Source organism: Myxocyprinus asiaticus, chromosome 29 (assembly GCF_019703515.2).
Source record: "Myxocyprinus asiaticus isolate MX2 ecotype Aquarium Trade chromosome 29, UBuf_Myxa_2, whole genome shotgun sequence".
NCBI classification, from domain to species: Eukaryota; Metazoa; Chordata; class Actinopteri; order Cypriniformes; family Catostomidae; genus Myxocyprinus; species Myxocyprinus asiaticus.
Window position 1 is genome coordinate 21,241,667 of NC_059372.1, and position 13,188 is coordinate 21,254,854.

Genomic DNA, 13,188 nt, shown 5'->3' on the forward strand with positions numbered 1-13,188 from the left:
GTCCAAAATGAATAAAATCCCAAAAGCAGTTTATTGTGCTACCAAACTCTCAATAATAACTAGAAAAATTAAGATTTGGAATCAGAAATACACAGGTGACTCTTATTTTGAAATGACAGAGACTTGGCTAACTTACAGTGCTCAACATGTAAGTATTCACCAAATGAAGCTTTTTTAACCTATATACTCACCAGATTATGAGTTTATATGTATTTCACCAGATGATCTTTTATTCAATGAGGAATAAAAAATTAGAGGAAAAAAATTATAGTATAGCATAGTTTTTTGCCGATAACCAAATGTTCCAAAAGGCAACTATCGGCACTGATTAATTGATAAAACCAATATATCGGTCTACCTCTACTTACAAGTGCCCGGATCCCCTCTAAAACCAGAAAACAGACCAGCTTGACTAGGCTGGGAGACCAAATAAGACCAGCAAACAAGCTTAGGCTGATTTAAGCTGTTTTTCTTAGCAAGGACTAGTGTTGTCAAAAGTACTGGTACTTCGTTACAAAGTCGGTACTAAAATAAAAAAGATGTAACGATACCAGTGATTCTACAGTACCGGTAGTACTGTCTGCTTCAAATGCTCACACACTTATTTGATTGTGTGCTTTGTTACTCCTTTTACACTGAAATGCACATCTAATCAAATTAAGATTGTGATATGTCCTAGTGTGATTATTAAACCGCAAAATGCTGCAATCTTAGTCTGTATGAGCTGCATGAGCTTTAAATGAATGTGTGAAGCAGACCGCTCATACACTGGAAACTCAACAAACTATGAGAATAATTTGCGTTGTATGAGAGAGGACACGGTAGAGCACTAATCCACTCTGAAGCATTATTTTTATATAATTGAATCACAGCATTTGCACTTTGATGATCACACTGAGCCATGTAGCGAACTGTTTATTTGGAGAGGTTAAACTTCTCAAAAATACACATCAAAATAATAGCACGGTCCATAATAAAAGCTAAACACCTGAAATTGAAGAAATTGCAACAGAAATATATTCTAACTGTATAATAAAATGTAATCCTCACTGTAGAAATAATAATTATTATAATGATAATGATTAATGAATAATGATTGTAATAATAATACAAATTAAAAATTGCAATATATCACAAGCAAGAGTGCTTTTGTACTGAATAAAAGTTTGTTAAAAATGCAATGGTATGTTTATAAATAATTGTTCTATTTTTTACTTGTTAAAAGTTTAAGGAACATTTTTGGATTTGACACCATTTTGATAATGAAATGAAATTAAACTTTAAACATGGAATTCTCGAAAATTTTGCTTAAAAACAAATGTGTTAGAAACACTTGAAGGAAACATGCATATCTTTTAATTTATTATTTACATTGAAATGTAACTTTAAATAGGCTAACGATTATTAGAATGATTATTCGACTATTCGGGCAATTATTGCAATGATTAATCATTAGCTTTTAACCGATTATTCAGCTTATGCCCGACTTAAAAGTTTGTATTAAATGTGCTTGCTAACAATAAAATGGACAAAATCATCTTTTAAAAATACCTCTAAATGACATTCACTGAATTAAAGGAAAAAATACTTTTAAGTTTAATTCAGTAAAATGAGCGTCCCCGTGACAGAGTGTGCAACAGCAGGGTGCAGTTTCAGTCGCTTCCCCTTAGATCGGGACACTTCACACAGAGAAATGCCAGTTTCTCTGGCACAATTTACAAAATATAAGTTTCACTGGTATTGGTACCGACTACTGTAATTTTGGTTTTGTGACAAAACTAGCAAGGACTGAGAAGGCAATCAGAATGCATTGCCACAAGTTCAGTGAAAAATTCCATCCAAGATAGTGGATGAGTCGAGATAAATTATTATAAATGTTTATAATATATGCATTTCATTCAGTACCATAAGTTATTGATAAATAGTTCAATATAATTAAATCTGACCTTGCCAAGGCAGCTCACTACATTTTGGATCAAAACTAATGACATGGATAGTCAGGTACTCTACCCACACCTGTAGCATTTGACTAACAAGGACACGTAATCTTCAGGATTTCACCCACAGTACATCATGTCTGTTATCCTCTCATGTCCATTAGGATTTAATTTTACACCATACAACAACACTCCGACAGTTTGAGCAGTGAAGATAAGAGAGGTTAATGGTCTAGCTATTTCAGCATTTTAAAAAATGTACAGAAATGTGACTGATGCTATGCTCATCCCCCTTCTCTCTTGTGATTGCAGTCACATCCTCTTCCCCTTGCAGCTTCTCTCTTGCCTCCCTTTCCCAAAACACCTCTCTGCTTGCCAAGTGTGCAGGGGGTAAGGTGTCGGGGAGGGAGGGGGAGAGTCTTGCTAAGAATCACAATCAGATACTGTACCACTGTCCTCTTCGATGCTGATCTGCTCTTTGAAATACAGTACACCACCATTAGTCATTGTAGTCATTGTTCTGTTTGCTAAAGCATTGGTAAAACATTGACCAGTTGAAATAAAGAGCCGTTGGGCGTACTTTTAATATCACATTTTGTACTGCAGGAATCTAGGGCTGGGAATCAAGAACAAGTGCCATTTTAAAAAATCAACCTGAATCAAATTATTCTAATAACCGGACGGTTCTAGTATGTGCATTAGTCCTCCTATATGGACAGAACACTGTACTAAGGCCACGTCCACACAAATACATTTTAGTTTAAAAACACATGGAGCTTGATGCAATTACGCCTCTTATTCACACTGGAAAACAGCTGTCCTCCACTGAAAATGAAGAATTTTCGAATGCTCTCCATTACTGCATAGTTTGGAAAACTATGAGGTTAGGAAACTGAAAACTGAGTTTTCAAATGAAAACGGATTAGTGTGGATGTGGCCTAAAGTACTCTGTGTTGTCAGTGACATTGTTGACTGCGCAGCTACTGAATCTACAACATAAAGCACACAGTGTGATTTACTCTCATGAACTGATTCTTTTTAGTGAATCAAAAAACAAATTTGAATCAGTCTGAGAGATTACTAAATTTATGTTACTTAATGAACAGCAAGTATATTCATGTTTGATTGGAAATGTTACTGTTTTAATGGCTTGTGAGACTCCAATTAGAATAATTGTTCATATGACCATGTGTTGTTAAAGGGATAGTTCACCCAAAAATGTAAATTCTCTCATCATTTACTCACCCTCATGCTATCCTAGATGTGTATGACTTTCTTCTGCTAAACACAAAGATTTTTAGAAGAATATATCAGCTCTGTAGGTCCATACAATGAAAGTGAATGGGTACCAACATTTGTAAGCTCCAAAAAGCATGTAAAGGCAGCATAAAAGTAATCCATAAGACTCCAGTGGTTAAATCTGTGTCTTCAGAAGCGAGAAGTCTTTTTTTTTTTTTTTAACTATAAATTCTCCTCCCTGCCCAGTAGGTGGCGATATGCACAAAGAATGCGAATCGCTAAAAACAAAAGAAGAATGTGAAAGTGATAGTGGAGATTTTATAGTAAAAAAGGAGTTTTGGTATATTGATCCATTTCTCACCTACACTTATATCGCTTTTGAGAGTCTAAAAGAATCGTTAATGTAATCATTAAAAGGCCACGTCCACACTAATAAGTTTTCACTTGAAAATGTTTATGCCTCTCATCCACACTGGAACAGCGTTTGAAAACAGAGGCTTTTGAAAATGCTTTCTATTACCACCTACTTCACTTAAAAAATGTATGTCGTTAGGAAACGAAAATGGATTAGTGTGGACAAAGCCTATGAGTTATTGAAGTCAGAGCTAGAATCGTTAAATTCCCATGCGATTCCCACTGCTATCAAAATGCAATCCTGCTTGAATGTTTTCAGATTTTACCAAAAAGCTTTCACATTTTGCCATTTCATTTGTATATTGTCTTTTGAAAAGGCCTGTGGTCAATTGTGTATGCTAGTGGGCCGCACCCACAGATGGTATTGGAATGGGAGCTGCAGTGTTTTACTGGAATACAGCTGCTGGCAGAAAGGACAGACAGAATGATTTAATTACAACAGCGGTTTTGCTGTGTATCCCTAACTTCTAGCTGAGTGGACCAGTGTCAGCAGTTGGGCAGCGCCACAAAGAACTACATAAAGTCTTATAGATACAAAATATGCCTTTTCTGTTTAAATTTTTCTGGATTACATGTTAAATGTTTTAATCAAATGTTATGATAAAATTATTTTCAAATGAAAAATTAAAATATAATACTTTTCAACTATATATATATATATATTTTACTTAAATAAAAAAAAAAGTATTCATGAAAACATTAAATGAAAACAATCTGATTACCTGAGGCAATAGACTGCCTTGGCTGAATCACAACATGCTGATATTCAGTACACTTGCTTATGTGATATTGCTTACAGATAATAATACTAATAATAGAACCATTTAATATTATATTATTGTTGCTATGAGTATTATTGGGACTGCTTTGAATATTACACTTTTATACAGTAGTAATATTTTTCTGTCGTAATGTCTTCCATTTCACGCAATCAGTTGAATAGAGCTCTCATTTCAGCAGGACTTTTATTTTGAAAAATCTTTGAAGTTCTTCCTATTTGTGAAGGGTTCGTTATATCAAGCTTCCCGGGACTCGTGAGCTGAAATCGCCGAGCTGCAATGGAGAAAGCGTTCATTTGAGAGTTCAGAGCCGTTTATACACTAAACACACTGCTCTGCAGATGAATACTATTGGACACACTGCATGAAAATCAAGCATTATTATGTACGTAGTGTATGTTGCGTTTGTGTGTGTTCATGCGTGTGCCTGTTTGTGTGTGAAGGAGATGACAGGGCAGAGAGGCACCTCTTATTCCTACTGTGGCACAAAGCACATGTGACTGTATATTATTTCATTAAATGACATCCTTCTGCTGTTTAATGATCACACTTGGCCATATAGAGGCTTTTTTATGATTATTTTCAAATGGTCTTAGATTTAATCTCAAAACTCACATTACATTACATTTTGCTAATGGCAGCATACTTTAATATGGTACCGAAATTAACAACAAAATGATATTGTACCATTTTAAAACCACTGTTTGAGGGCAGAACATGGAATATAAAAAAATCATAAAGGCACCTATGCTGAAATAAGTGGGCTAATGTTAGTTTCTGAATAAGCAGGCTTGGAATATAAAGCACAGTAGTAAACTTGCAGTGACCCAGCTGATTTTCTGTGTTAAAATCAACTATCTTTGGCATGAGGAACGGTAGTTTCAGCAAAGTTTGCTACCACGTCCACAGGGTTGTTCTTCTAAAATGTAAATTTGTCTAGTCAAATTTGCAGTTCAATTAAGTATTTGCTTTATATCATAAGTGGTATAGATAAATTGACCCATTAACCATAAATTAAACTTATTACTGCTGAACCGTCTTGTGGTCAACCTATGTGAGTTTTTCATTGGCAAATAATGATATCTATAGCAGTGTGTAAGATTTCTCAGAGTGGGTGGCAAAAAGAAAATGTGAGTCCACGTGTGTATTCTTTTATTCTCAAGGCTTAACTCAACATAGGCTTTCCAGCAAGAATGTACATTTTCACACACATTTTCAATGATAATAGTCAAAATATACTCAATAATGATATTATTCAAATGGCTTTTCAGCGTACAGCTCCGGGGTGGGGGTGTGGGGGTGTGTGTGTGTGTGTGTGTGTGTGTGTGTGTCTCTCTGACTCTTTCTCCCGGTGTGGCGTTCTGCCGGCCTTTTAAAGCCCGTCTCCACTGTCACTGAAATGAGACACAGGTGTTTAGAGTCAATAATCACCAGTTGATGGCTCTTACCGCTTTCTCTCTCCCCACTGACAGACACACGACCACGTCCCCCCTCCAAACACTGTTCCAGAATGGTTTATTATACAAAGTAAAAAAAAAAAAACATTTGTTTGAAAAGTATTATTAAAAATGATTAAACACTGAAAATTGTTAATATGACATGCTTCTCTGGTTTGAGTGTTTGGTTTATGAATATCACTTACATTTCAGTGGTCTCATGCTCAAAATGGGCAAACATTGACTGGTTAATTGGGCTGTCTGATTCAGTATTTAGTATACCACTGTCATTTGCAAAATGCAGTAAAATTGAATTGCTTTCAATGTGTTTCTCTGTTTCAGCGCCGAAGACATGCAGCCCGAAGCAGTTTGTGTGTAAAGATCAGGTAACCTGCATCTCCAAAGGCTGGCGCTGCGACGGAGAGAAAGACTGTCCTGACGGCTCTGACGAAGCTGCAGATATCTGTGAGTACACCACTTTATCTGCTCCACAGTTTTAGTACATGACATCATGACAGATATGTTATGATAAGCACCATCGTGGTAGAGCTGATATATTTTGGTTGTGGCTTGTTTCACAGCGTTAGAAACTCAAGGTAGTTCGAGATGAAATCCCAGGTGGTACTTGTTGAGATTTTAAAATTCTGATATGTATGATTTCAGAAGACTTGAAATAAAGTCAGATGGATGACTTATTTTTTATGAATATTTTTTTGGGGGTGTGATATTTTTATTTTGCTTTTCCTAGGAGGGCAAATGAAGTCTCAGAAATGGATATGATTATATGTACCTAACTACTTTAAATTCCTGTCTGGTCATTGATAAAGCAGCACATTGACCTATGCGGATAATGTGTTATTCAGGTTAACACATGGGGGTTGCACGTAGACCGCAGAGCAAAGTCTGTTTTTGAAGGTTGCACTGTGTGTCTCTTGAGCAATGACACTAATTAAACTGCTCTGTTTAGTCTGGCTCTTTACACACAGCCAGTGTCCAACCAAGTGATCTGTGTGAACTCATCTCAAACACACAAAAACAGATCCCTGGCTCTTCTCATTTAACAGTGATGAGCTCCTAAATGTTTACGCGCACACAGACCTAATGAAGCTGCGTTCTACCGCACCTCACTTCACATCTGTCACAGAAGCCAGACAGCATCACGGCAGGCAGCCATGACGGGTCCACCATCAGCTCCAAGTCGGTGGATTACTGTCCAGTAGGATAGACACCGCTATTTAAATGTTTACATATGATCTTCTGGGCTTTAATTGCAGCTGCCTGTTCGTCCTCGCAGGCTGATAAACAAAACATTACACATGTAGATACAGAAAGGTCCATGTAAACATGCTTTCTTTCTTGTGTACTGTAGTCATTGTTTACACTTGAAAGTTTTCAACTTTCAGCCACTACTTATTATACTCCTTTATCTTGGCAGAATCTGTGGGGTGCTCTTTATTGCTGCTTTCTTACCTTTTTATGTCTTTCTCTTTTCTCCCTCCTTCTCTCTCCCCCAAAAAAGTTCTGTGATACCATAGTACAGTCCTTGTATCTGGTGGTAATACTATGGTACTATATCACTTAGAACCATTATTATTGTTTTTGAGCAGAGTTCATGGTACTTTGGAACACTATCACACTTCTATGTTATACGAGTATGGCAATCATTCAGTACCATAGTTTATCCCTTAAAAGAAGTACTGTGTTGGTACCATGGTTCAGTCATAGTATCGGATGGTAATACCTTGATACTTTGATTACCATATTTATATTGCATGGTACATTGATATATCACTTACAAAAGAGTACCATGATGTTACCATATTATTGGACACAATCCCATGGTAATATCGTGGTTTTGGACATGATGTCATGGTATTACCATATTTTATAGATATGTACAATGGTAATACCATGGTATTTTTTGAAGTACCTTGGAGTATCATGTCAGTACCAGTATGAGTATGGTAATTATTTAATACCATAGTATAACCCTTACAAAATGTACTCTGATGGTAATACCATGGTACTATGCTAAAGTACTGAACAATTACCACAGTCTTACACTACTTTTATATATATCACTTACAAAAAGGGTATTATCCTGATTTTGGATATGGTACCAGGGTATTACCATGTTTTTTTTGTTTCTGGTGTTATCATGAAAATAGCATGTTTTATGGATATGCACCATGTTAATACAATAGTAGTTTTGAAGTACCTTGGAGTACCATGTACTTACCATGGTATATTAGTATGGTTATCATTCATTACCATAGTATTATAAAAAATAAAAAAAAAACATTGGTACCATGGTAATGTATTGTATTACCATGGTCTGCAACAGACCAAGGTAATACCATGGAACATTAAAAAAATAAAAATAAAAATAAAATTGGTACTTAGTTTGTATGCATCATCTAGCCTCGCCAAGTGAATTTCAGAAATGCACAGCTGTAGTTTCAGGGCTATCTTCAGAAATACACACAGGACTCCTCGAAATAAACTGCTCATCATTTGGATGTCCTACACAGAGTAGCTCCTGGGCCTTTGAGGCCTCAAATGAGGAGTTGCTGAAAGCACATAAACATCAAGGAATTTTCCACCCCAAAACAAACTTTCCACTGCATTCGCACCATCTGCCGCTCGAAAAGCGCTGCTAATATAATTTCAATGTTCCTAACGCAGTTTGGCTGAACAGACAAAGAGGCCTTTTGATGAAACGGAAGCTCTGACCTTCTGAGTTATCATGATCTGTTCCTGCCAATTACACACATTACACACTTAATCCTCTTTGTTAAAGCCATTTCCAACACTTCAAATCCATGTGAATGTCTCTACCAGCTGTCATTATTGTAAATGAGATTGTATGTAAATTCAGAATCAGTGTTATGTCTAATCCTGGTCTTAACATAATTTTTGTCATTAGGGACTTTTAAAGCCAGTAGGTGGTGTCTGCTGGATTTATTGACATGTAACAGCACATTTATTTTAAAAGTTTCTTTGTGGCATTTGAGTTACCAGACTCAGTAACAGTGGGATTTAAGAGATAATATGAGATGGATTGCTTAAACTTGTTTAGCGATTCTTTTGTTTTTGTAACACCTACAAATAATATAAGGTGAACTGTGTGCTTGAAGGTTGTTTCCTCTACTTCATCTCACTAGTTCAAGTTTTTTACTAACTAACAGACTGGAGTTCCCACCAATGCCACGGTGCCAGAACCTGCAAATCTCTCTCTATCTTTTCCTCCCTCTATCCTTCACACCTTTGTTTCTTTCCATTTCTCTCTGGGTGTAAATCAGATTTCAACAAGCCTTGCAGCTCCTTTGCCCAATGTAGGGCTTGTTTATGCCTTTAAGTAGGTCAGTAAATCATTAGAAAACCACAGAGATAAGAGTTGAGAAAAATGAGGAACTCTTTCAACAAAATTTCTTTAACATTTTAGAGGCTCTGACAATGTAATCTACCCCATTTCTAATCGCAGCTTGGCAGTATAGTGAATATTTACAATATATTTGTAATTATTTTGTTGACAGTATGAAATTCAAAGGGTCACCCTCGTGTCATTCCAATCCAAACCACTGTGACTTTTGTTCTTCCATGGAAGACAAAAGATGATGTTAGGCAGAATGGATGCATGCGGGATTGATTCTTCAGGGGTGTTAGTGTGTATTTGAATGCGTCTTAATTGTGTCTTAATTGCACAGCAGTTCCCAGGTGTCTTACCTAAGCTGCAATTACCCTGCAGAAGTAAAGACAGACTCTCACAGTCTGGCTCTGTCTTGGCATCATACTGCAGGCATGTCATCTGACTCATCTTTCCCAGACCCACTCATAAAAGCTAAATGAGATATCTTCTCTTAGGCTTTGTGACATTTTTCCAGTTTTGTTGTCATTTACTGCTGCTCTGCAGATTTGTTTGTCTTTTTCTTTGATTTTACATTTAGGCTCTGTTCCAAACCCTGGTGAGCTGCCTACCTAGACATCATTTTAGGCATCATCGAAATGTTCCTGACACAAAGGCTGTTCAATAAAGAAGGCAGGAAATTTACGCTGCCTTATAAGGTACCTTGTTTTGGCCACAAGAGGCAGCATCGAATCTATCCTCACAGAGAAGAAAATGTCAAAGTTAGATATTTTAAATGGAACTATGGCTGTGTCTTGTTTCGAAGGCTGCGTGCTAGGTAGGACGCGTCCTTTTGAAGGCTGCAGTATACCGAGCGTCCTCCTTTAAACAAGTCTTGTTTAAACGAGACGGCCTTCATAGGACAAATGGAAACGTAACGTAACATGGTTGCTATGATAGCACGCCACTCTTTAACAAGCGCGAGCGCTTTGAGTGAGAAGGGAACGAAGTCCCTTTAGAAGGGAATATATGAGGTAAATTTTAGGAGAGTTATGATGTAAAGAGAATAGAAAATAGATTTTACAGGTGTACTTTTAGTCTAATACTTTATTTTAATTATATATTAAAATAATTATACATATTATATACTCTGCACCCATCTACTGAGGTACTTCAACTTGGGAATTAACATTACTTGCGTTTGAACATCATATTTACGGGCAAATTGGCATTATAATTTTTTTTAGGTATTTCCGTTGAAGCAAAGAATTGTGGGTTGTGAATGCCCACGAAGGATACACCTCATGCATCCTCCGAATTCCCACGAAAGGAGGTCAAATTTGAAGGCTGCATTCCAAGTGTCCTACTCGCTTTTCTGAAACGATACAGCCTCAATGACTTATGCAGCTGAGAAATGCAACCTCCGGAGGACGCAGCCTTCCAAACGAGACGCAGCCTAAATTTTATTCAGTACTGTGAAGATTAGGTAGACAATAGTTCCATCTAATTAAAGCTACATGCTAATGTCATACTGTATTGGGCCCTTTTCACAGACTGTGACTCGTTTCTTTCTTATTTAGTAGCGTAAATCTAGCAACGTATTGTGTAAGTGCATAGTTTATAGTGCGTCATTTGGGACAAAGCTTTAGTTTTTTTCCATTCTTGTTTCCTACCTTAAAAATGAGAAAATTTGGATGGAAAGAGCGGGTTTGTTTGCTCCAAGACAAAAAAAAAGAAAAAGAAAAAAATCTTCCTTTCAATGAGAAACACTGATAGCATCAGCATTTTCCCCATTTCCTCCTCTTTTCTCTGTCCAAAGCTCTCTCTGGACATCAAACGATTCGTCATATAAAAAAAAAAAAGCCTTTAAATCTGCCTTTGAAAAACAGTTATTTAAAACGGGCCATATTTGGACTAGTGCAACTCAATACCACAGCTTTTGTTTTTTTTAATGTTTTGTGGAAGAAAGTGCAGTTGAAATGGTTTTTATTATGAGTGACTGGTTTATTTTTTTAACTGCATTCACAATAAGAATATTTTGTCACTCACAGAATGCTTTCATGGCCTGCATGGTTGTAGTCGGGGCAGCAAGCAGGACTAGATGTCTTCAAAAGAAAAAACGTAATCTATGTAGGTCAGTTTTGGGCCATAAGAGATGTGATTTTAAAAAATAGACACTAACTGCACCAAATGTATTCTTGAATCAGCAGTCTTGTTCCAGAAGCCCTTGGGAGAAGATAGCGCTCAGTGTGGGGTAATGTGCATCTGAGTGTGTATGTAAATGCTCCTGTCTTTTCACATTCAGATGCTGTTTTAAACTCTTGGATTGAATGGCTGAGGAGGAGTGATTATGCAGTGCAATTTGCACTTGTGTAAGGCTGCTTCCACCCACAACCGCCCCTGAAGGGATTGATATCTCTCCATGTTGTTACACTGATAGATTAGATTGGCTGAGAGTCATCATACATGTGACCTACAGGAAAAGGTGCAAGATTGATAACTGAATTTCTGCCCCTCTGGTGAATTTGTTCCTGATTATCTCTCTCTCTAACACACACACTAGGGATTTGTAAATCTACATATTTTCATAATTGGTTAGTTGACTGAGTGATTAGTTGACTATTCGTTCTTAAGGAAGCCATATATGTTTGATTTAGTGTCATGTCCATCACACTCCAATCAGATGCATTTCTAGGGCATTCACAAAAACTACACAACTAGTCAATCTCACAAATCAGTGACTAGTCGACCATCCTGACCCATCCCTAACACACACAGAGTTAGTATGCAGTGTGATAAGCTGTGTGCCTGTATATCCTGGCCACATGAACATGAACAAGTTGTGATTTGGAGAATCGGTACCAATCAAGGCTTTCTCGCTTCTCTCTGTATGTCACACCTCAGCATAAACACCAGATGATATAGGGAGAGGGAAGGTGAGAGAGTGAGAGAGAGAGGTGAAGTTCATGAATGAGTTTGAGATCAAAGGTACAAGAGTGTAACATTGGAATATGTGAATGAATGGAAGTCCTGGAATAAAGTAAGAAATATGGTTTAGATGGTCTGTTGAGTACCATGTTGGTAGCTAATGGGGATAATGAGTATCATGCATGGTAAAAACTGAGATCAGAGGTGTTCTCTTTCTAACATTCGTTCGGTATCTCACTATGGGAATTCGCCTCAGGCGTATCTGATACTAGAAGCAGTGACACCACGTCTGTCAGCTGACAGACCAATCACAGCAGTGATAAGGGAGCTCCACCTCCCTATATAAGACACCACCACAGGTCTCTTCTCATTCTCGTTCTCTTCCCCATGATGATTATTTTAAGCTATCCTCAGCAGGATTCGCAAGGAGTGGTTGCTAAACAGTTCGTTAGACGTGCCGTTCAGGAACGTCGCAGAGGCAGCTTTTTTTTTCTTTTGCGAATATATTCACTGTCGAAGTGAATATACTTTTCTGTTGTGTCGATATTGTTTCTCCGGGTGTAAACCAGCACCTCAAGTTGGGTTTACATATTTTTTCGGTAGAGTTGAAAGCTGTTATAGCTTCTACCCTCTCCTGCATTTTGTGATGGTGTGGCAGATTGGCTGGTCTTATCACAGTAAGGAGTAGGGCTGAAACTAATGATTAGTTTGATAATTGACTAATCTAATGATTATTTGAACAATTATTCGACTATTCGGGCGATTATTGCAACGATTAATCATTAGCTCTTAAACGAGTATTCAGCTTGTGCCCTGACTTGTATGTATTAAACTCGCTAACAATAAAGCAGACAAAATCATCTTTTAAAAATACCTCTAAATGACATTCACTGAATTTAAGGAAAAACAGTTTATTAAGTTTGATTCAGTAAAAAATTCACTGCAAAATAATCCTATTGTTATCAAGTTTTTTTTGTCTTGTTTTCCATATTACTCATATTCAAGATCTATATATTTAGATTCTCTAAAAGCAAGTCTAAATGTCTTATATGCTGCTTCTCAGGTGAATGCATCTTTTTTAAAGGATTTTTAGATATTTTAAAATATTT

The 13,188-nt window shown here is 36.9% G+C and overlaps 1 protein-coding gene across 1 annotated transcript in view; it reads left to right on the forward strand.

Moving 5' to 3' along the window:
- The window catches only part of LOC127419590 (low-density lipoprotein receptor-related protein 1-like), a 220,280-nt gene that overhangs the window by 39,479 nt on the left and 167,613 nt on the right, over positions 1 to 13,188 (forward strand). Inside the window, exon 2 of the mRNA XM_051661097.1 lies at positions 6,148 to 6,270. Coding sequence (XP_051517057.1) covers positions 6,148 to 6,270 — 123 coding nt within the window. The remainder of the gene's footprint in view (positions 1 to 6,147; positions 6,271 to 13,188) is intronic.